This window comes from Pieris napi, chromosome 12 (assembly GCF_905475465.1).
Source record: "Pieris napi chromosome 12, ilPieNapi1.2, whole genome shotgun sequence".
Lineage (NCBI taxonomy): Eukaryota > Metazoa > Arthropoda > Insecta > Lepidoptera > Pieridae > Pieris > Pieris napi.
The window spans coordinates 6,564,310-6,585,361 of NC_062245.1; the positions used below are offsets into that span (position 1 = coordinate 6,564,310).

The 21,052-nt window shown below is 32.6% G+C and overlaps 1 protein-coding gene and 1 long non-coding RNA gene across 3 annotated transcripts; one reads left to right on the plus strand and one right to left on the minus strand.

The window, feature by feature from the left end:
• Positions 1–829: 829 nt before the first annotated feature.
• On the minus strand, positions 830–19,052 carry LOC125054569. Of its 2 annotated transcripts, none has more exons than XM_047656545.1 (5): positions 18,809–19,052; positions 7,862–8,251; positions 7,471–7,638; positions 2,477–2,612; positions 830–1,786 (listed from the first exon to the last, which is right to left on the minus strand). In XM_047656545.1, the coding sequence occupies exons 2-5, from the start codon at positions 8,082–8,084 to the stop codon at positions 1,651–1,653; spliced, it is 663 nt and encodes a 220-aa protein (XP_047512501.1). In that variant the 5' UTR covers positions 8,085–8,251; positions 18,809–19,052; the 3' UTR covers positions 830–1,650. The 2 variants fall into 2 exon arrangements, with proteins under 2 accessions (XP_047512501.1, XP_047512502.1); XM_047656546.1 differs by lacking the exon at positions 18,809–19,052 and adding an exon at positions 9,646–9,836.
• LOC125054570 lies at positions 3,163–6,279 on the plus strand. Its single transcript, XR_007117727.1, has 4 exons — positions 3,163–3,384; positions 3,758–3,899; positions 4,700–4,794; positions 6,020–6,279. It is a non-coding gene; the product is annotated as an uncharacterized LOC125054570 (long non-coding RNA).
• Positions 19,053–21,052: the final 2,000 nt, after the last annotated feature.

Genomic DNA, 21,052 nt, shown 5'->3' on the forward strand with positions numbered 1-21,052 from the left:
AGCAGACACGGAATCCTATTCGGAATCGCCGATTGAGGCCGAACCACCAGCCTGGTGTCAGGTATTGGATTTGTGATGACATCACAAGTCCCGGTCAGCCAACCCAGAGTGTAAGTGTCCTCGCACCAAGTTTTGAGGACACCATCCGAGAAATGGGCCTTACCCCGGAACCTGATGTCGTTGGGCTCGGTAGTTAGGGTAGCATCAAGATCCGCCAGGAGCTCGTCTTGAATTTTACCCTCGATTTGTAGGCGGATGTTATCCGCCTGTTCTTGTGTCATATCCACGAAGGGCTCAGTCATCACGGCAACACAAAGCTCGTTAGTTTTGTATGACGCTGCCGCTTCCGCGTAACTGGCCGAGGTCCCTGCCACCGTCTGAGGTTTGTTGGGTTTGACCCTTTTACTTTCCCCAGTCGGTGTTACGGTTTCCTCTGGCCGGTCGCGCTTCTGGCCCTTCGTGGCTTGGTTGGTTTTGGAACTCTTAAGTCCCTTGCCGCACCCTATAAGAGATATATTAATAAATATATTATATAACTGTTATTATGTAGATACATGTTCCAAATATTGTTTTTGAGAAAAATTGTTAGTCATATATTTTTATTTACTTAACCTGTGACATTTATGAAAATAAGACATTTTTGTATAAAATTATATTTATTTTTGAAAAGTTACAAAAAAAGAGAAATAATTACAGAAATCTTAACCTAATGGCACTAATATAAAATAAATGAAAAATAATTTTGCGCTTAGTCTTGAATTCTTAATACTGCTAAAATCAGTGAGGTAAATACTTACCGACAGTACACTGGTCAAGCCAACTTTAATTAAGGCAAAAAAAAATTTTAAACAAAATACACGTTGACCAGATTAAAACGAGTATATCTATCACAATTATTTAATTTTAAACTGCTGCGTTATACGGTTTGTTGTCGATATGACTTTTCAATGCCCACTGAATCGTGAGGTTATAAAACCTCCGCTCTGCTAAAAATATTGTATCATCTTGAAGCCAATTTATATATTTAATGTTCGTATATTTTGTATATTTATATGTAGGTTTTTTTTTAAAATTCAGTGTACCGCTGGTATACAAAGTTACAAAACTATACACATTGTTTAGGATACTACTATACAATATTGTTGAAATGATTTATCTATAGACATATTGTCACTAATACATAAAATGCATAAGTACATTTATTATTAATATTAACGCATTGAGCGACATAACGGGTTTAGAAGTTTGACAAGTACAACAATCTTTTAAATAAGCAAGTAAACAGTAATACACATAGTTCAAGGATGGGCTCATATTATTTTATTATAAAATTACTTTTCCTTAATTTAGGAATAACAATCGACAATACAACATTTACTGGACGGATTATTACATATTCAGCCTTTTATGCCAAAATGGCAATACACAATAGACGGCATAACTCATATTTGTAAACATCTAAGAACTAAACTACAATCCTTATTGTTCACCTTTCATGGAATAACTTGGTTTATTAACCTTTTTTAAGAACGTAATTAAAACTTTTTGCACTATTATGATTTAAAAAAAACATACGCGTCGAAATGTAAACTTCGTTTAGGTTCAGTGGAGTAGGTTAAACAAAGTTCACAAGAGATTCTTCAGAGATTATTAGTAAAGCATGATAGCTCCATTCAATTTTTCCTCTAACGCGGGGGCAGCGACGTCCGAATCAGGCGCATCTGACATTGCAATTAAAATGCATACATTGTTGATAAATGCTGATATGGCAGCTGCTACCACTAACCTGAAACAGTAAAAAAGATGGTATATTTCTAGCGTCACTCAATACATTCCATACTTTAAAAAAAGAGTGTGTGTGCTTATGTACACGTGTTAGAAGTTATACTGCTTTGGCGTATGGAAAAAAAAAACTAAAATGCAGTAGTGATTAACTATAAATATGAAACCGTCGTATATGAAATTGATTTAATAAAAACACCAAAATAATATTTATTTATTCACACTGTTTAATTGTACTGTTACGAAACACGCGTTCTAAATATAAAAATACTAGAATATACAACTTGAACATAGTTATTATCGATTTTCATGTCACCTAGAACTAGCTTCAATGTGTTAATTTTGTGTAACGGTGCGCGCGCATCGTAAAATTTCACTCTCATAAATTTTTCATAACGCGCCTAAAGAAGTATAACTTCAAAAATCTTAGTTCAAAATGCAATTTAAAAACCTATAGATTACGTCGCTTAATTGTGATTTGTCAACAACTTTTTGAACAAAGACTAAAAAGGCCAGATTAGATATTTAAAACTAGATTTAGTGTTATTAAAACTTATTTTGTTTCTACATTAATAAATAATAATTTATATAAATACATTCTCTTTCGTAAATTAACACAGGTGTTGATTTGAAGTGTTTCTTGTTTCTAAAGCGTATTATATAATAAATACCAACTAAATTATTGTGGTCTTACCAGAAGGACAATCCAAGATCTGCCGTTAGGTCGGAAGACCATGTATTTGCGAGGTCTTCCTCAGACATAACGTTATGCTGCAGACGGAGGAAGAACTCAGTGAGCCACACTGACATTGCGCCGAGACAGAATAGTACTGAAATTATATTAACGACACCTATTAAGAAATGTCAAACTTTTTTAAATTATTTGTATTTTTTAATATAACGCCTCCGTAGGTAAGGCATACAGAATAGGAAATCTATAGGTCTTAGATTTGTTTCCGTAGAAATAATAATTGTTTTAGATTGTGATAGAAGGAAGACTAAGCATATATGTAAGAACAAATTTAAGCCCTCCAATTGAGGTTACGAAATTAATACAAAATATAATGACATTTTACCTCTTAATATTACTTTTAAGACCCGAATATTATTTTTTAATAAATTGTGTTAACCAAAAATATTCACAAATTTTCCTTAAATCTGATTGCCTAGAATATACGAGTATAGCTCAATAACGATCAATTTCTAAATTGTCTTTTCTTATGCGGGTAACAACGTAATGCGGGTAAGTTGAATTAAAATTTATCTCACCATGTTCTAAAATGATCCGTAATATACTGCTTATAATTTAACCGTGCCATGTATATATACGCCAAATTTATTTGTTATTAGACATAAATATTAGTTTTTAGAGAAATATAAAGGAAATATCATTAATTTTTACTTTTCAATTAATAAGCCACAAAAACAGATGTAAAAACTTGATTAACGAGATCAAATACAAAATTAACGTGTTAAGAATAATTGGTAATTAAGAAAGTTAATTAAAGCTAAGTTTAACCTGAAGGTTAGTACTCGGAGACAGACGTAGGAACATGAAACACTTAATAATTATTCATGTTTTGTCAAGTTTAGTTTTGTATTGTAAGTATATAATAATAATTAGCCTTTATTTGTCTACATCTTATTTTCCATATAAATAATATACAACATATATTTTTTTAGAAATTGTAACTATACAACCCATATAACTTATATTATATATATATAAAAAAGATACGGAGTAATTTATATTATTAAACGTATAAAATTGTCATTCTTTTTACTACTAGGCACGCGTTAGTCATATTAGGCATATGGATTGGATTGTATTTAACATTTATTAAAGTAATCTCTTTATCAACTGTTGCATACATTAGTTAAATTTTTACTTTTTAGAATTTTTTTTCCAACGAATACGCCCTTCAGTTTATGGAGACTGTTTAGTGAATATAACTCATAAACGTTGCTATTTTAGTTTGGATTAAAAATGCTTCTGGACAAATTATAGAGTTTCCAGGCGTGTATTATAAGAAAACTGAATTCGACGTAATCCACCGTGGCTCCTACAATATGACTGATTGCGCTTCCGAGCTCATTAATTGTTGGGAAATCGTCAGGTACATTTTTAAATATTTGGTTATTTTCCAGTATTTCATAAAAATGATTAAACCAGAAGCTTCGTTAATAGCAGAACTGGCCTGGTAAGTAATATAAGACACAAGACAATTGTTTCGAAATCTAAAACATACCTATAGACGCACAACGGACCAACCACGAGTCTAATTGCGGAGAAAGGAGCAAAAGTAAAAGTACCTATAGAATAAAGTTATTCTTAAGTAAAAGTACCTATAGAATAAAGTTATTTTTAAGTAAAAGTACCTATAGAATAAAGTTATTTTTAAGTAAAAGTACCTATAGAATAAAGTTATTCTTAAGTAAAAGTACCTATAGAATAAAGTTATTTTTAAGTAAAAGTACCTATAGAATAAAGTTATTCTTAAGTAAAAGTACCTATAGAATAAAGTTATTCTTAAGTAAAAGTACCTATAGAATAAAGTTATTCTTAAGTAAAAGTACCTATAGAATAAAGTTATTCTTAAGTAAAAGTACCTATAGAATAAAGTTATTTTTAAGTAAAAGTACCTATAGAATAAAGTTATTCTTAAGTAAAAGTACCTATAGAATAAAGTTATTCTTAAGTAAAAGTACCTATAGAATAAAGTTATTCTTAAGTAAAAGTACCTATAGAATAAAGTTATTCTTAAGTAAAAGTACCTATAGAATAAAGTTATTTTTAAGTAAAAGTACCTATAGAATAAAGTTATTCTTTATATAACAAAACAGCAGCTCCAATCCTAAGTAACTTTTCAATACAACTTTAAATTAATGCTGTCTGTTTTATTTTTTATTTGTACAGGCCAGATATAATATGTGACTATGAAGAACGATACTACGAGTCAGTTTGTGGAGCGCTGCGCTTGCACTGCAGTGGCAGATATGGAGCAGTCGATGGTACTTAAAAATAAATTATTAAATTAAATATTAGTTTTATAACTTACGTTAACGTTACGGTAACGTTTGATAAAAAAAAACAGTGGCGCAGTGGCGTATCTGTTTCGTGATCATTTCTTAATCCAATAGGCAAGTAGGCGATCAGCCTCTTGTGCCTGACTCACGCCATCGAATTTTGGGTCTAAGGCAAGCCGGTTTCCTTCGTCGTTCGAGCAAGTGTGAATGCGCACATAGAAAGAAAGTCCATTGGCACACCACAGTTTCCGGGGATTGAACCTACGACCTCAGGGATGAGAATCGCACGCTGAAGCCCCTAGGCCAACACTGCTCAACGTTTAGTAGAGTATTTGAAAAATATTTGTTTTAAAACCACCACCATCCCCATCGCTTGTTTATGTAAAATAAGAGTCCAGTCATTAATAGCGAACGCACAGTGTAACCTAAAAGTGATGTTTGGCAATGATTTATCAACAATATCAAATAATAAATAAAATAAAGTAATATCATTAGCCAAGGTCTTACAGGGCATTAGTATTCCTTTTAATTTATTTACTATTGAATTTCCTTGGCACAACAACTAAATGGTGCTTAAAAATGTGTGTTTAAAATCAAGGTGAATTTATTGAAGAGAAACTTCTTTATCGGGGTTGGAAAAAAATTTAGTGTAACATTTTTTCGTTACGCGTCACATTTTTCCGTTACGCGCCATCTTTTGAAGTGAAACTTCTTTATCGACGTATGGGAGAAATTTTGTAGCAGGTTACGCGCCATGTTGCTTTTTGAAGTTAAACTTCTTTATCGGCGTTGCAAAAAAATTTACACACATTTGTCACATTTTTCGGATACGCGTCATCTTTTTCTTGTCCCTACCACGGTTGATCCGAAGAGATTCGAAGCCATTAGTAACAAAAATATATAATAACGATAACAATGATAGTAATACTAATAATTCTATTACAATTAATGAAATTCTGTAATAATCTTAGTACTACATAGTAGTACAGTAATAAGTTAAAATGAAATAATTGTATTTGTATTCATGTCTATGATAATAAAAGCCTTTTGTTAAATTTTATCTAATTTATTATTTAACTTTATTTAACCAATTTCTGTAAAGTTGCATATAGTAGATCATTTTTCGTAAAATAAGGTCATAAAGAAGTTTCACTTCTTACGTGTGTGTACACCTAGTACACGCACACATTTTATTTATTTGTGTTTACAGCCCTCTTCGGCGACAAGGCATTTTCATTATCATCATTGGTATGCGAAAGTCACCGTATACACACGCGTCGTTACGTCAGTATACCACGGAACGATTCAAGAGCTATAGCTATCTTGCGCGCCATCAATTATACAGATGCGTTGGGCCCCGTCTAAATAATATTTAAATACATGAAGATCTTAGAAGAAGATTTACGAGAATCTAGAATTTTAATAAGTCTTGGCTTGATATGTGGATTGAATCAAATATATTAACAATCATTTAAGTTTTATCTTCATATTTTAGTTTTTGTAAGTGTTTAACTATAGTTTAGAATACTGGAGATAATAATATTGTCTGTCATAAGAATGAGAATTAAAATTGATTAGAGAAAATATTCAAAACCAATTCGAGGTTTATTATATTATGAATAAAAGGGTTAATTTATAATTAAAATCCTTTGTTAGTAACGCCTTATAGAAAAATAACATAAAAATTAAAAATAAATTACTGTTATATATATATACTAGCTGATCGGGCAAACGTCGTTTTGCCATGTGTATCATTTATAATAAAAAAAATAGGGGTTGATCGTAGAGGGGTGAAAGTTAGGGGTTGTATGTATTTTTTAATGCTGTATCATGAAAAAATAGAAATTAAAAATTTTGTCTAAAAAATAAATAAAAAAAATTTAGGGGTGGTTAACCCCTAACATTTAGGGGGATGAAAAAGATGTAGATGTTGGCCGATTCTCATAGATACCGGATAAGCACAAAAAATTTCATCAAAATCGGTCAAGCCGTTTTGGAGGAGTATGGCAACGAAAACTGTGACACGAGAATTTTATATATTAGAAGATATATATATAACAAAATCTTCACATGAACGAATAGCTATATAAGCTAGCTGCTAAAACTACGAAATGAAAGTATTATCTGTAGTGTAAAGTATAGTCTGTGGGAAGGTCAGATCACTTTCATTTTACATAATTCATTAACAATATCGGTTACGTGTCGCGGTCATTACAATTATAGCTACATTTATTAATCGATTATTTTTTGGTCGGTTTCTAAGCCTTTCTTAGCTGGATTAAGGTTGGCGTTAGAAGCCAGATCCCACAGACCCAGATGAAGACCGAGTGTTTCTTTACAGAGAAAAGCAACTCATCCGTGCTTTTTCAGTGAAACGGAACGTCTTATCGTATCGCATGTCTGCGATTGGTTTATAGATGTTATACACCAATTCCAAGCAAAATATGCAACCGCTTGGTTTGACGTTTTCGGCCCCACGAGCTTTATTGAATAAAACTATGTGTAAGTAAGTTGTGGAAGGTATGATACCCTGAGATGATGCTCTAATCGACAGACCAACCAAGGTAAGAAATATGCAAGGAAAATGCGATTAAAAAGAGAAAGATGATGCATTGTAGAACTCACACGCGGTTCAGATGTTTCATTATTTTTTTACATTACCTGTGGCACAATTAGTGAGCAAAAGTGGGCGTGGCTGCGCTGAGTGCCTGGCTGCAGATGCCAATGCGGCTAATACAGCTGCTCCCGCGCTAGCTGCTAGGGCTACTGCTAATTGGGCGGCTGTACCACACCACGCCCATCGGCGGGCAGGGTGAGTTCCTGCGCCTACTGAAATTAGGATTATTACTATTCACTCTTCCAGTTTAAATGTAATCAGATGTGTGGCTAGTTCTAATTCTAGAAATCTTAGTCGTGGTCCTTAAACTAATATCAGCAAAAGCTGGTTAGACAGGTCTCGTAACTAGAATTAAGCTTGATTGACCTTAAATTAGATTGATTATTAAAATAAATATCTATATCTCTCAAGGTATCCCATAAAAAATATACTTACTACTTAAATCGTGTGGCCTCCACCCATATCCGAAATTCAATTCTTTGTGCCCCTCAAACAGTCCAAAGTTAATTCTGCCCTCGGATTCAGTGTTTTGCAACCGCCTCGCTCTTGCATCTACCCAATGCTGGGTTCCCAGAGACGCGACCAATAACGCTATACATAGACACGACCCAAAGAATGTCGCAAAAATCATGGACCGCTTGAACAAATTCAGCTTCATTTTGGTTTCGTTTTGCGTAGTACGCGCTGTTACCGCTAGATGGCGTTATGTCACATTTCTTCGTTAAGTGATGAGTTTTCTAGTGAACGAGCGTGGGAGCGAATACAGCCATTGTTTATCATTACAGAGATTTTCTATGATCTCCCGCGGTGAGACTGATGGAAAATCTGAAACAATACAATATGTCATGTCAATAGCACTGTAAATTTGTAGATTATAGAGAAAGTCTGCAAGGTTATCGAATGCCTGCGACCTCACTCGCAGTAACTTATTACTTTAAGACAATTCTCCGAAATAAAAGTGTCATAATGTATATATTTTAATAATAACACATTTTATTATGGTAACTAAAGTTTAATTTACGTTTAAGCCTTATCAAAGCTACCCAACAGATACAATTACAATCAAAATCTATTATGACGAACATCGAAGGGACTGCTCATATTTGGTCGTAAAAACCGATAGTCGTAACAACCGATGACGTTGTTATCAAGTAGTTTAGTACCTAATACATAGAATTCAGCCGGGACCTTTGATTTTGGTCAATATAACCGGTATGTTGTTCTAAACGATGTCGTCGTAAACGGTTTTCACTGTACTACTAATTTACTATAATTTCCATTTAGGAAAACATTTCTCACAAGTAACAATGATTAAGCAATATTAAACAAATATAGATATTATGTTTCAAAAAATATCAGTACCCACAAACTTTAAAATGACTAACTCCCAACCGTTAGTAATTTTAAATTTCGAGTTATTAACGCATTAAAACTATTATGTTCAATCATTACCTAATGAATGATTAGGCATTAAAATTCTATAATAATAATATGCTAATTCCATTTAATACAAGTGTAGAGACATCCGGAAGTTTCATACGACATTTAATTTTTTTCATTCCACAAAATTACAGGAATGAAAACCACATCAAAATCCGCTACCTATTTTTTTAGTCTATGATTATTGTAATAATATTATTAGTATTATTATTTATGTCAAAAACGTATTGGACATTGACCTACGGGAGCATTTTGCGTCAACTTTCGACTCAACCACGATTAAGGATGAGACAGCAAGAAGCGACTCAGTTTAATACTATACGGATATTATTTATATCTATCGGAAGGGAAATGAAATCTAGGTGTACAACTATCTGGATAGATAACTCCATAAAACATGAATGAGGACCGGTTTGTAATCCAGTCTTGTAACAGCTGATTTCACCATTGATGTTTTATTTAACACCTCGTAATGTGTACGACATTTGAATACTATGACGACTACTAGGTATGCATAGCATTTTCATAGAGTTTGACTGCGTAATAAAGCATATATTATAGTAAAAAAATAATACAAAGAATAGAATTGTTTCAGTCATTTGTTTTCAGCTATATGTTTAATCTGGACATATTTTTAACTTTTACAACTAAATGTAATCATTATTTGTTGAGGCTCATAAAGTCATGAGAAAAACGATATGTATTTCTCTTAAAGGAAAACATAGCTAGACAAATAGAACTAGTGTGTTAGTAGGTATATAATATTTAAATGAACATACCTAAAAATCAGATAATTACAACTATCTGAACCGCCTAAAAGTTGCGTAAAAAAAGTCTTGAACTCATACAAACGTATTAATAAGATATGAACAAATCGTATAATTCCTGCGCACTTCAATCCGGTTTTCACTACAACAAACTATGTACTATTAACCTTAAAGTAAAATCATGTGTATAAGGTATTATGGTTCCCCTGTCGCCGTCACGATGGGGTGAGCATGACTGAACAGCTGCTCTTCCGAGTTCCGCTTGTATGTGAAGGTCGCAAAAGGAGAAGTAAGCACTGGCGTTTAATAAACGGTTTGGGGTTTAAATATTCTGTATAGAGCCTACGAAATTTACTGATTTAAAATAATTTTTCTAATTCAAAATACTATATTGAGCACAACTGCTTTTGTTACATTAAAAATTCTTAGAAATATTACTACGCATTTTTACATTCGAGCAATGTTTCCCAAGCTTTTTAGTGCCATGCCCCAACTTAGCCTTTCTAAAATCCTTATGCTTTTATTTTATACATCATTTTTAATATTAAAAATTGAATCGGTTTCTTAAAAAACTTAAATGATATGTATTAGGAAGAAATCACTAGGAAATTGTTAACGGAACACAAACGTATGAGTAAATTTTCAAAATATAATGAAAAACGTGGAATAATTTTCAAATAGCCCCCCTTAACAATCAAATTGTCCCTCTGTAGGGCATGGCCCCACATTGGAAAACACTGCATTAGATAAAAGGGAACTCCTACAAGTCAAGGAACTAATGACGATTTTCATATTTAATTCAATATAAACAGTGTTCGAAACGTTCATACACAACCTGCCTAAATACTCTGTCGTTATGAATATAACTAAATGCCTGCACAGCGAAATTGGTAGGAAAATGGAAAGTGATATTAATATTATCTTATTCAGAATTTTAAGTATTTCTTGTATTAAAGGTACACTGCCACAGGGACCAAACTTTTTAAATTTCTTTTTATTAATTTTAAGAAAATAGTAAATACTGTATATTTGATTGTTATGTTTAGGTTTTAAGAAACGTTAAATATGGTATTACTAGATTCTATTATATTGCATCTAGTTTAACCTGTATAGGATATTTTGGGGCAGATACATTATTGCATCATTTAATCACTAATAGTATTTTTGCCTAAAAAGATCCTTATCAGATGTATCTCCAGTTCTATAACTGAAAGCAAATATTGTAAGTGAGAATCGAGCCCTACTAGGCATTACTAACTACGCAAAGGCGATACAAAAACCTCACAGTTTTGTTGCCATACATAACAGTTATATACCGACATTTCAATACAATAAACATGCAAACGTAAAACCAGAAGATTCATATGACGTCAGCAGATTAGCAAAATTAACATTAGTCACGGATGGAGACATTCGCTAACCATACGAAGGTCAATGTGAGATTTTTTTATACATTTGTACAAGGGAAAATGCAACTTATTATATATTCAATACTTGGAAAGTATTATCAAAGTCGCATGTACTAACCCCTGGAACATCGCTCAAATCTAGACCTACGAATCGATGTGACAACATTTAATTTGAAGTGGAATATACGATGTGAAATATGCGCGTGCGCAGTTTGATAATGAAAATGTCATGGTTAAATCATGCACAAACACTAAAAGGCCTTAACCTCGTCTTAAATATTATTTTACATAATAAAAACCGCAAATAAATCCTTCATTTAATAAATAAAATCCATTGTGGTAACATATATAAATATGGCACTATATATGTCCATATGTCCCTGACACGCATCGTCTGTTTGAATACAAGACATTCGGATGTCCTTATAATATTTTCCTTCACCATACAAACAAGTCCTTAACAGTCCGATAGCAGTACAAGAAAAAAGCACAATTATCGGACGCGAGACTTCGGTTTGAGAATTGCATGTAACATTAATGAATTCATAGGTTAACGTGTTTTTTTTTATATAACAGAAGGCAAACGGGCAGGAGGCTCATCTGATGTCAAGCGATATCGCCAATAACACTCATTATATTACCAATATTTTTGTAGATTATTTTATCATAAGTGACACAACTGAGTTCGGTGTGTATAGTAGATAACTAATTCGTGATCTATCGTTCAATCAATTACAGATTGAGATTACTTATGTATACATATAAAACCTTTGAACGTGAATACTTGAGTAACATCAGCAATAACATAAATGTTTATTGCAGCGATTGGTTATGGCGATAAACCTGAATTCTTTGGAGGTAACTGTTCAGGTAGTTATATTGTTTGCATCAATATCAGATTTATCTATACTCCAGAGTTAACGGTACAACTAAGTCCAGTCTAGTCGTGAATCTCTGACGTCATATTTATTTGATTCAAGCTACGTAACCACCACTATGTGGAACCAGCTGCCCACTGAAGTATTCAATTCGACTATGGGTCCTTCAAGAAAAGAGCGTACCAATTATTAAAAGGCCGACAACACACTTGCGAGCCTTGCCCTCTGAGAATGTGAGACATATCATTTAAAAAATATACATACATACATACATACACAAAAAAAATATCGTCGATAACAAGTGTGCTTTACAATAACATACATCATCTTAGATAGTCTAGATAGAGAAGGAAGGATGTTACTGTATCTTTAGAGATTTTAAGACGAGATGTTTTCAAGCGTATCACAAAACTATCGCAAGGAAATAATGTGACAGTTTGATAGGTATTTTTTATTTAGGAACAATACGTATTTGTTTCTTCTATAAGCAAGATAAAGAAAATAAATTTTTTTTCTTAAAGAAAATTCCGTTAATAGAAAGCGTTATAAACTGTTTGTTTACTTTGATCATTAGACACCTGACCTCTCCGATCAAAGAATGTATTGTTAACAAAACTGTTACAGTATCTGTTAGACAGCAATGCTTAATTGATCTGATTTAGTGCGGAACTGTTTACATTATCTACTTGATTGATTGCATCAATAGTTCACCGGTTCATGAATGTCGTACCGTACTACAGCCCTTTACTAAAGGCCGATTAACATTATCTTAGTGTTTAGGAGAGTGCTTTAGGATAGTACTTTAGTTGAAACATGTAAACGCTACTTGCTTTAGTACGCTTCTACTTAACTTTCAAGTTGAATCAAAATAGAATAGCTTTTTATTTTTGTTTCAAGTGATACCCCTCCCGCGGACCCCCGAGATCTTCCCTCGTTGTGTGTAAACACGTAATTTAGTCAAATCTTTAGGAAAGTGCACAAGTGCCGTGAAACGCGTGCGTGTTTTTTTATTTTTAAAGATGGCTAAATGGTCGAAAGATACAACTATCAAATTTGTGTCTGAATATGTTGTTCACGAATGTTTGTGGAACGTTAAAAACAAACCGGCTAGGCATTTGGCATACACTGCCTTAAAAGAAGCTATTTTGTTTATTATTTATATTTAGTTTATTTATTTCGAATAAAATCTCGTCTTCTATTTGTTCCATAACTACAGTTAGTATTTTGCGTAGAATAGAGCGTATTTGCCGACGTCGTTGCGCGTTCATTGTGGCGCTGTAATGATACTCTACTGGAAGAAATGTAAACGTTCACTCGCAACGCACTAAAGAACTTGCCTTTCAAGTTGTACTAAACCACTCTCCTAAACACTAAGATAATGTAAATCGGCCTTAATACTATTTAAAAGATCCGTAACAATGACAGGATATGCCTACGTCTGGTTCAATGATAAGGAAATTAGTATTGTAGTAGTAGTAATCAATCGCTCAAAATTTATCCCAAGATATTTGAGGTATATGTAGACAATAGGTAGCCTTACATTTTCAAGAATAGTTAGCACATTGATAATGTACCATACTGATGCTTGTAAGATTCGTTCCTATAGCTAGAGTACCTTTGTAGAGTATACTGCGATGGCAAGAGTCGGGCATACGGCATACCTATCCGACGTATGCCTTCCCCATTGTAAATGATGTTTGTACAATGAGTAGAGATACGCGCCAAGGACTTCTTTAAGGGATAACGCGTTCCAAGCCATGACGATTTCAAGAATCCTTTGAATAAGTTCAAAGTAATATTATGATAAATCAATACGCATTCAACAGTGAAGACGTAATAATTGTGTCTACTTTCAATTTCGTAGCGACCATTAAAATTGGTCCAATCTACCAAATTGCGAGGTTTTCACTTATAATTTGGTTTGCTTCGTGTGGCGCGGCGGAAATAACTTAGCCGTTATTCACGATTTGCAATGGATTAACAATGAAATTCTTTTTATGATAAAAATATATTATACATTTTACACGTTCTATTTATTACCTACGTCTTTTAGGCTGCAATTTCATTTTGGGAATAAAAATCCAATGTTAATGAAGTGGCGATTAACTTTAACTTTATGGGTAAATAATATTTTTTTATTTATTTTGGGTCTAAATTTTTCTTGCAAAATTTTGTGAGCCATATTTTTACTTCAGGATTATTAAAACCAAAAATAACTCTTGTAGTCCCGCACTACAACTTTCATTCGCATTATTTATCCTGCTCACAAACTTTAGCACATCTTTCTATTACAATGAAACTTTCTCACTATTACACATACATTATACAACAATAGAGGTATCATGACTGTAATGTATAATATGTATAATATTCATCAACAATTTGAATAAGCGTGAAAGTAACCCACACCGAAAAAGAAAGACAAAACTACATAATAGGTGTATATTATTTGCCATAGTAGATTTTAACCAAGATTTGAAGTGAAGACGTTTCTATAAAAACAGACAGGAGGCTCACAGTGCTCGCAAATGCGTAGCCGGACTTTTAGGAATTGGTACGCTATTATCTTATTTTAAATATTTCTATCTAACAAGAGGCAAACGGGCAGGAAATTAGTTATTAATCGCCCAAAATTTGATGTTAAGTGATACCGTGGAAACTCATACTGCCGGAAATACTGGTTTGCTATTTTACTAATAGCTGGTTCCACATAGTGGTGGTACGCTGCAAAACGTGCCTTAAAATGCGCTCACTTGTGGAACGACAGACGTCGAGGTTATACGGATGGAATTTCGTATTCTGCCTCGACGTCCGATGATGAAACTCAGCTGCAGGTATTAATCCAAACAAATGATACGAAGATGTGAAGATGTTTTTAAGCTATTGCATAGCTTCTATCGCGGGCCTCGAGCGTGGAGACTGAATCCAGAAATTCCGTAACGAAAAAATCCTTACGCGTTAGAGCGGGACAGAACGCATACTGCGTATTCACATCTCTCTGACGAGATCGGTGCAGCCGGTGCGCGTAAGAGTGAGACAGACTATAGAGTCTGGTAGAGTGGTAGATTGAATTAATTTATCAAAGAAAAAACTTGAATTAATATCAAAGAAAAAAAATACTACTATAATCTGCAAATAACATTGTAAAAATTAAATATAGTTTCAGGTTCCCCAGAAATCTGTTTAACACATACTTTACACTTTCCTTCACTGCGAAAAATAAGAGGCCTAGGGACTGATTATGTTAAATCAAGTCTTAAAAGAAATTATAGGCCTAAGTAAGGTCAAGTATTGCGTGCTACCACAAAACCATTTAATCTTGCTTTAACGTAACGAAATTAATGTATTCGACTTTTAGGCCATCATTATTATAAAGCAAACACGCAAAACAACTAAAAACAACTTTAATGCACATGTGTACGTACATTATAAATAAGATAAATGCCCAAATATTGACTTAATAACAAGAAATGAGCATGTACAAGATGTCTCCATTATATTTATTCGTGTTTTGTTTTTTATTTCAAATTACCAAATAGTTTAATTTAAGAAGATTTTTATAGTGGCGCGTTTACTAGGGTTTCAGTTTCTCTGGAAGATGTTTTAGTATCTCTTGGCACAAGATACCTACTGCTTAGTTTAAAAGTGTTGTGTTTCACAAAATCTATGCGAGTGTTTGGAGTCACACTTAAGAGTGTGAATATAAGAAACCGTTTAAATAATTGATATCATGAATAATCTAAACAAATATAATGATGTTTGGATCTGTCGTGTGGACTGCATTGCAGATTAAGTGATAAAATAGTATATACTTTTTTGCTTATTTTAAGACTTAACTTATTAAAAAATACGCCTTAAGTGTAAATAAATAATTAGACAGTATCGTTAGCAAATGTCTATGTAATTTATTAAACTAGGGCGAGCCTAATTAGCTATCACGTACGCTATCACAACAAATCGTATGCCTACAACCGGTTGACTTAATCGAACCTGTTTCCGATTGCACTAAATTATTCGTGTTTTTTCTTACTATATTAAGCCATTACTTCTTACTCAATAAATAATTATACTAATATACATAAATTCTATTCATTCGTTATAACCACATTTCACTCTTTTACTATGTTATTCAACATTAAATCTATAATATACATTATCTGTATTAAGATTACACGAGGTTCATCTCTGTGATTCATAGTAGGTAATAGTAAAATGAAGCTTAATAACGAAAGTATAAATGCTTTAGTTTATTATGAGATAGTTATCTAATACTATTGTAACAAAGAACAAAAGCAAATTTTACGTAAGATCACCGGTTCCGTGGAATAGTAGACAAGTAGCGGAAACTGCTATTGTACTAAATTAGAAATAACTTTTGTTATCTATTATACATATTATATGTATCACACATATATATTTAAATAGGATTGTACTAATTGCACTAATGAGTATGATATAGTACAGAATAGGTTTTATTTAATTTCTTATCTATATATATAAAAATGAAACCCGTTTTCCGTTGTCACGACATAACATGAAAACGGCTTGACCGATTTGTCAGATTTTTTTTTATAATATACCTTGAAGTACGAGGATGGTTCTTACGGAGAAAAATTAAAAAAAAAATGAGTGAAAAAGTCTAAAAACAACACTTTTCTATATTCCCATACAAAATATTCGTAATAATACTTTTTGAACTTTAATACCATAGCATAAAGTTCAAGTGTTAGTGGAGGGGTTCCGGGAAGGTAAATTTTTATTTTTTGACATAATGTATTTGTTGTCTTATCAATTTTCTTTTTTTTATCTTACTAGCTAGACCGGTGTCCCGAATAGCACAATAAGTATTTTAAACAAATAAAGAATCGACTGTTAGGCGGTACGATGTTCGCCAGGCCAGCTAGTATTAAATATATATTACAGGGAACCTGCAGATTATACAACGTCAGCATATTCTTCTATTTATGATTGTATTTAAAGATAGTCTGCAGTTAATAAAAGCAGTAGTATTGGCCTAGTGGTTTCAGCGTGCGACTCTAATGCCTAATTCTCTAAGGACCTTCTGTCTATATGCGCATTTAACGGTCGTACGGTGAAGGAAAACATATACCCGCAATACCCGAATGCTTTTGACCCAAACAGTTGACGGTGTGTCAGGCACAGAAATTTGATCACCTACATGCCTAATACAAAAATCATATAATCTCGAAACGGATACAGAAATCTGTCATACCTAGAGTTCTAGCGCTATAATTTTTCAGTTATCAAGCAATTCCAGATATGCAACGCCGCGTGGGCACATACTATGACAAACAAAAAATTTAAAGGCTAGTTCAACGAAGGTAAATTAAATAGAAAGCGAGTGAAATTACTTAAGACGTCCCATATCATACGCCTCACATACAAATTAAATCGCGTAATTGCTCAATTGTACTCGTTTTATCACAGGCGTGTGAGTAATTGTACACATTTTACATTGATGGCGGTAAGTATTTAGATGGGTTAGATATAGCTTTGATAGGTGTAACTGAAGATAATTTTGTATTGGATGAGGGCATTATGAAAGATTCAAGAATATCAACTATATCTATTTAAGAAGAACTATCTATCGGCACCGGAATTGGGACTTAAAAAATTTACATTTTGTACAATTAATATAATAATTACCAAGGTAAATTGATCAATGAATTGTTTTTATAGCGGTAATAATCATACAAAAACATGTGATAAAGTATTTACCATGATATTTAAGTTTATGAAATTAAGAAATATAATATTAATGATTACATGTCTAGTCAACAACAACACTGAATCTTTCACTTTAAGATATGACTATCCTTTTAATTATTGTATCTTAAAGCGCATCATATACCATACCCTGCATAATTAAAACACTTATGTAATACACAGTCTAATTTGTATTTAAGAAATAAATATTAACACAAAAATAATAATCATTAGTGTTTAGAAAATAAATAGCATAATTTAAGCATTGTTAAACTATTACTACGTATATATTACTATGTACTATTATATTTGATGTACAAATTATTTGTAATAATCACTTTAGTCTTAAATCAATATACAGGGATCATACTGAATTATTCACATTTTCAATCTTTGTGAAAAATTAGTAATATCCAATATAATGATTAGGGTTTAATTTTTCACAATATTTTAAAAGGAATAAAAGAACATATCCAATTTTCAGCTAAACTTAACATTATTAGTTTTTTGTTGATTCCTAAAATTTACATAGATGGTGTTAAGGTAAATCAAAGCATATTGTATTCATTAAAAATTGTAAATGTATTGAGTAATCAAATGCAAATTTTGCTTGACTGAAGTCGGGTAAAAAGCAAGAGATGTTACTAACAAGACATAGTTTCTAATGATGTGAGAAAAATATTGATGCAATAGTAACTTAAGACATTGTCTGCTCAATGATTTGTTAAGAAATCAACAATCTACATATTACTATCATCTGAGATGCAAAATCTTGAATAGAACATTACAAGATTAAGGAGAAAATAGAAATATGAGCAATATTTATCATAACTTAGAAATATTCTACAGATTATATGTTACATTTGTGCTTTTGTGATATTGCACACAATAAGCTAGAAAATTATGTTTATATATAAACAGCCATGTTTTGGGAATAAGTTTAAAAGAAATGTAGGTCAGAGAGACACTAGAAAAGAAATGCAGAATTTTCACCAAATAAAAATGTATAGTAACAACATTGAGTTTATTTAGTCTCTAAACTAAACTGTTAAGGTAAGAAATATAGTAATGTACAACGTCTACGTATATAAGTACCTAGTTTGTACAAATCAAAATTACACAAAACTATATAATTAAATTTAAAAAACTAATTGTACCCACCTGAAACTTTACTGACGACACGCAGGCGGTCGTATTCGGCCTTGTTTTGACTAAACAGGATATTGAATACCTAACACTTTAACGTTACACCTACACTAAGCATTAGCTTTTAAGTAAAAACTGAACTAAATAATTAATATCGAGAAAAGACACGGTGAACTGAGATGTACAATGTACTAAGTTATTGTATATTGAAACAATTTGTATGGCGTTAAGGAACGTCCTTACACTACTCTCCAAATACTCGGAATGACAATGACTGACGAGTGACAACTTACAACTATCTACTTACGAATGACGTTTAACAATTCATGTCAAGCTTTTGTCAATTGTGACTTGGCTTGACTGCCTGTGTCAACTGCTGTAGAACCAAGAAGTTAAAAATTCAACAAATACAATTCAATTAAAATTTAATCCGGTCATTGGTTTAATGCTTATCCTTTGCCAAACACTGGCACCCTCTTAGTCCCTGAAATACTTCGGTTTACCATCAGCCTTCGCTTAGTAGTGACCATATTGTTAGTAAATAGCCTTGGACACCATGACCACCATTGCCAAAAGAGTAAAGGTAGTTTTTCTCGGTAAAAATTTAGAAATACGTCGCCATTTTTGGGGGTTTCGAGTGGTGGGGGGAGGAGGGGTTATCACCCCAAAATAAATATTTCCTAACCTAACCTAACTTTATTTTTAATTCCTTTTTGTTTTTTTTACCCGAACATGCCCATGCTGTGAATGTGATAATAATTAGGTTTTTTGGACATCTCCGGCGCTACGGGAAATGCAGCCCCTCCACCCTTGCGTACCAAAGCACAGGCACTACGGGTTTAAAATAACACTCTAGGGGTAGATCAGACTAGTAACACATTAGTTGAGGTTGACTGAATCGATGTTGTCATAAATGCGGACCTAAATTAACCAAGATCTAGTTTACATGTTGTAAATATTAACTAATAGTGCTATAAAAAATTACCTCGATTGTATTTTCGTTGTCCAGTATGTACGCCAAGGTCGTACAGAAAAGCAATTCAATCAAAGTCCAAAAATATAGCCAAGTTTCCAAAAAATCCAAATAAAATAAACGCAAAAGCACATTTACGTAAACGGAATGAATCTGTCAGTGTAATTTCTGTCAAAATGGTGGTTTACGTTTCGTTTCCCATGTTCTATAATAAATACACTCTGCTTGAAATATTATAGAAAAGTATAAAATGTACGTTTCGTTTAACGAATATCTGTACAATACACAAAATTATATTTATTTTATTTTTATACTTAGATGCAACTCTGGCAGTTAAAATTACTTGGAGGGGTTCCAATCAAGGTCCCCCCAGACACCTACATAATCAGTCCTTTGGTATGGGATGCTACTTATGTGGACACGCTATATAGATAGAATATTGTAAATACTGAATATTTGTGTGTTGGAAATAAATATTTATTTGTTTAATAGTTTCATATGCTCTAAATTAAGGTAAAGTTTGGCAAGAATAGTTACAACTTTGGATATTAATGGATTTAACAAAACAAATAAGGGTTTTGATACATAGTGCTACTAAACCCATCAATTTATCAATTAAGCTAATAAAATAGATCCAACCTCACAATTAGGGCGGTTTGTCTTTGTAATGTGTAAAAACTGTACCGCAGTTCTTTTAATTTCCTTAATATCTGTTCCAGAAGTTAATTCTACTTCGGTTTCCCAAGGGAAGAAGTTGAGTATACGTAATCGAGTTTATCTTGAAAATACTTTGACAGATAACAGATATTTGGTTAATAGCTTGCGATACCTTAAAAGGCATAATAAGGTAATTTGTGAGGTAAAATTTTTGACTGCGACGCGATTATAATAATAATGTTAAGTTTTGTACTGAACGTATCCATATTTAGAAATAAATTTAATAAGATTAAAAACTGTGGGTTCATTTGACTACTCATGTATTTTAATACACTGTTCGTGAAAAAATCTATTTATAAACTGGAGTAAAGTCAGTTGTGTTGAAAAAAGCTCATTTAAGTGGAAGAGCGATGTGACGAGCGGTGAGCTGGAAAATTGCCCCAACGAACATGGGGCCGAACTGATTGAGCAGATCAAGTCTAATTTCGTGTTTGGGGAATTTCAAGACAACAAGTAACTTCTTTTATGTAATCATAAAAACAATTTAATATAACATTTTAAGAAATGAAGTCTAAGAAAAATAATAGATAGAAAATAATGATTTAAGTATCTCCATATAGTACAGTAGG

Coding starts and splice junctions, on each gene's coding strand:
- LOC125054569 (XM_047656545.1), bottom strand. CDS start 8,084: ATGAAGCTGAATTTGTTCAAGCGGTCCATGATTTTTGCGACATTCTTT. Junction 2,613..7,470: donor GCTCACTAATTGTGCCACAG/GTAATGTAAAAA, acceptor ATATAATTTCAG/TACTATTCTGTCTCGGCGCA. Junction 1,787..2,476: donor GATCTTGGATTGTCCTTCTG/GTAAGACCACAA, acceptor TTACTGTTTCAG/GTTAGTGGTAGCAGCTGCCA.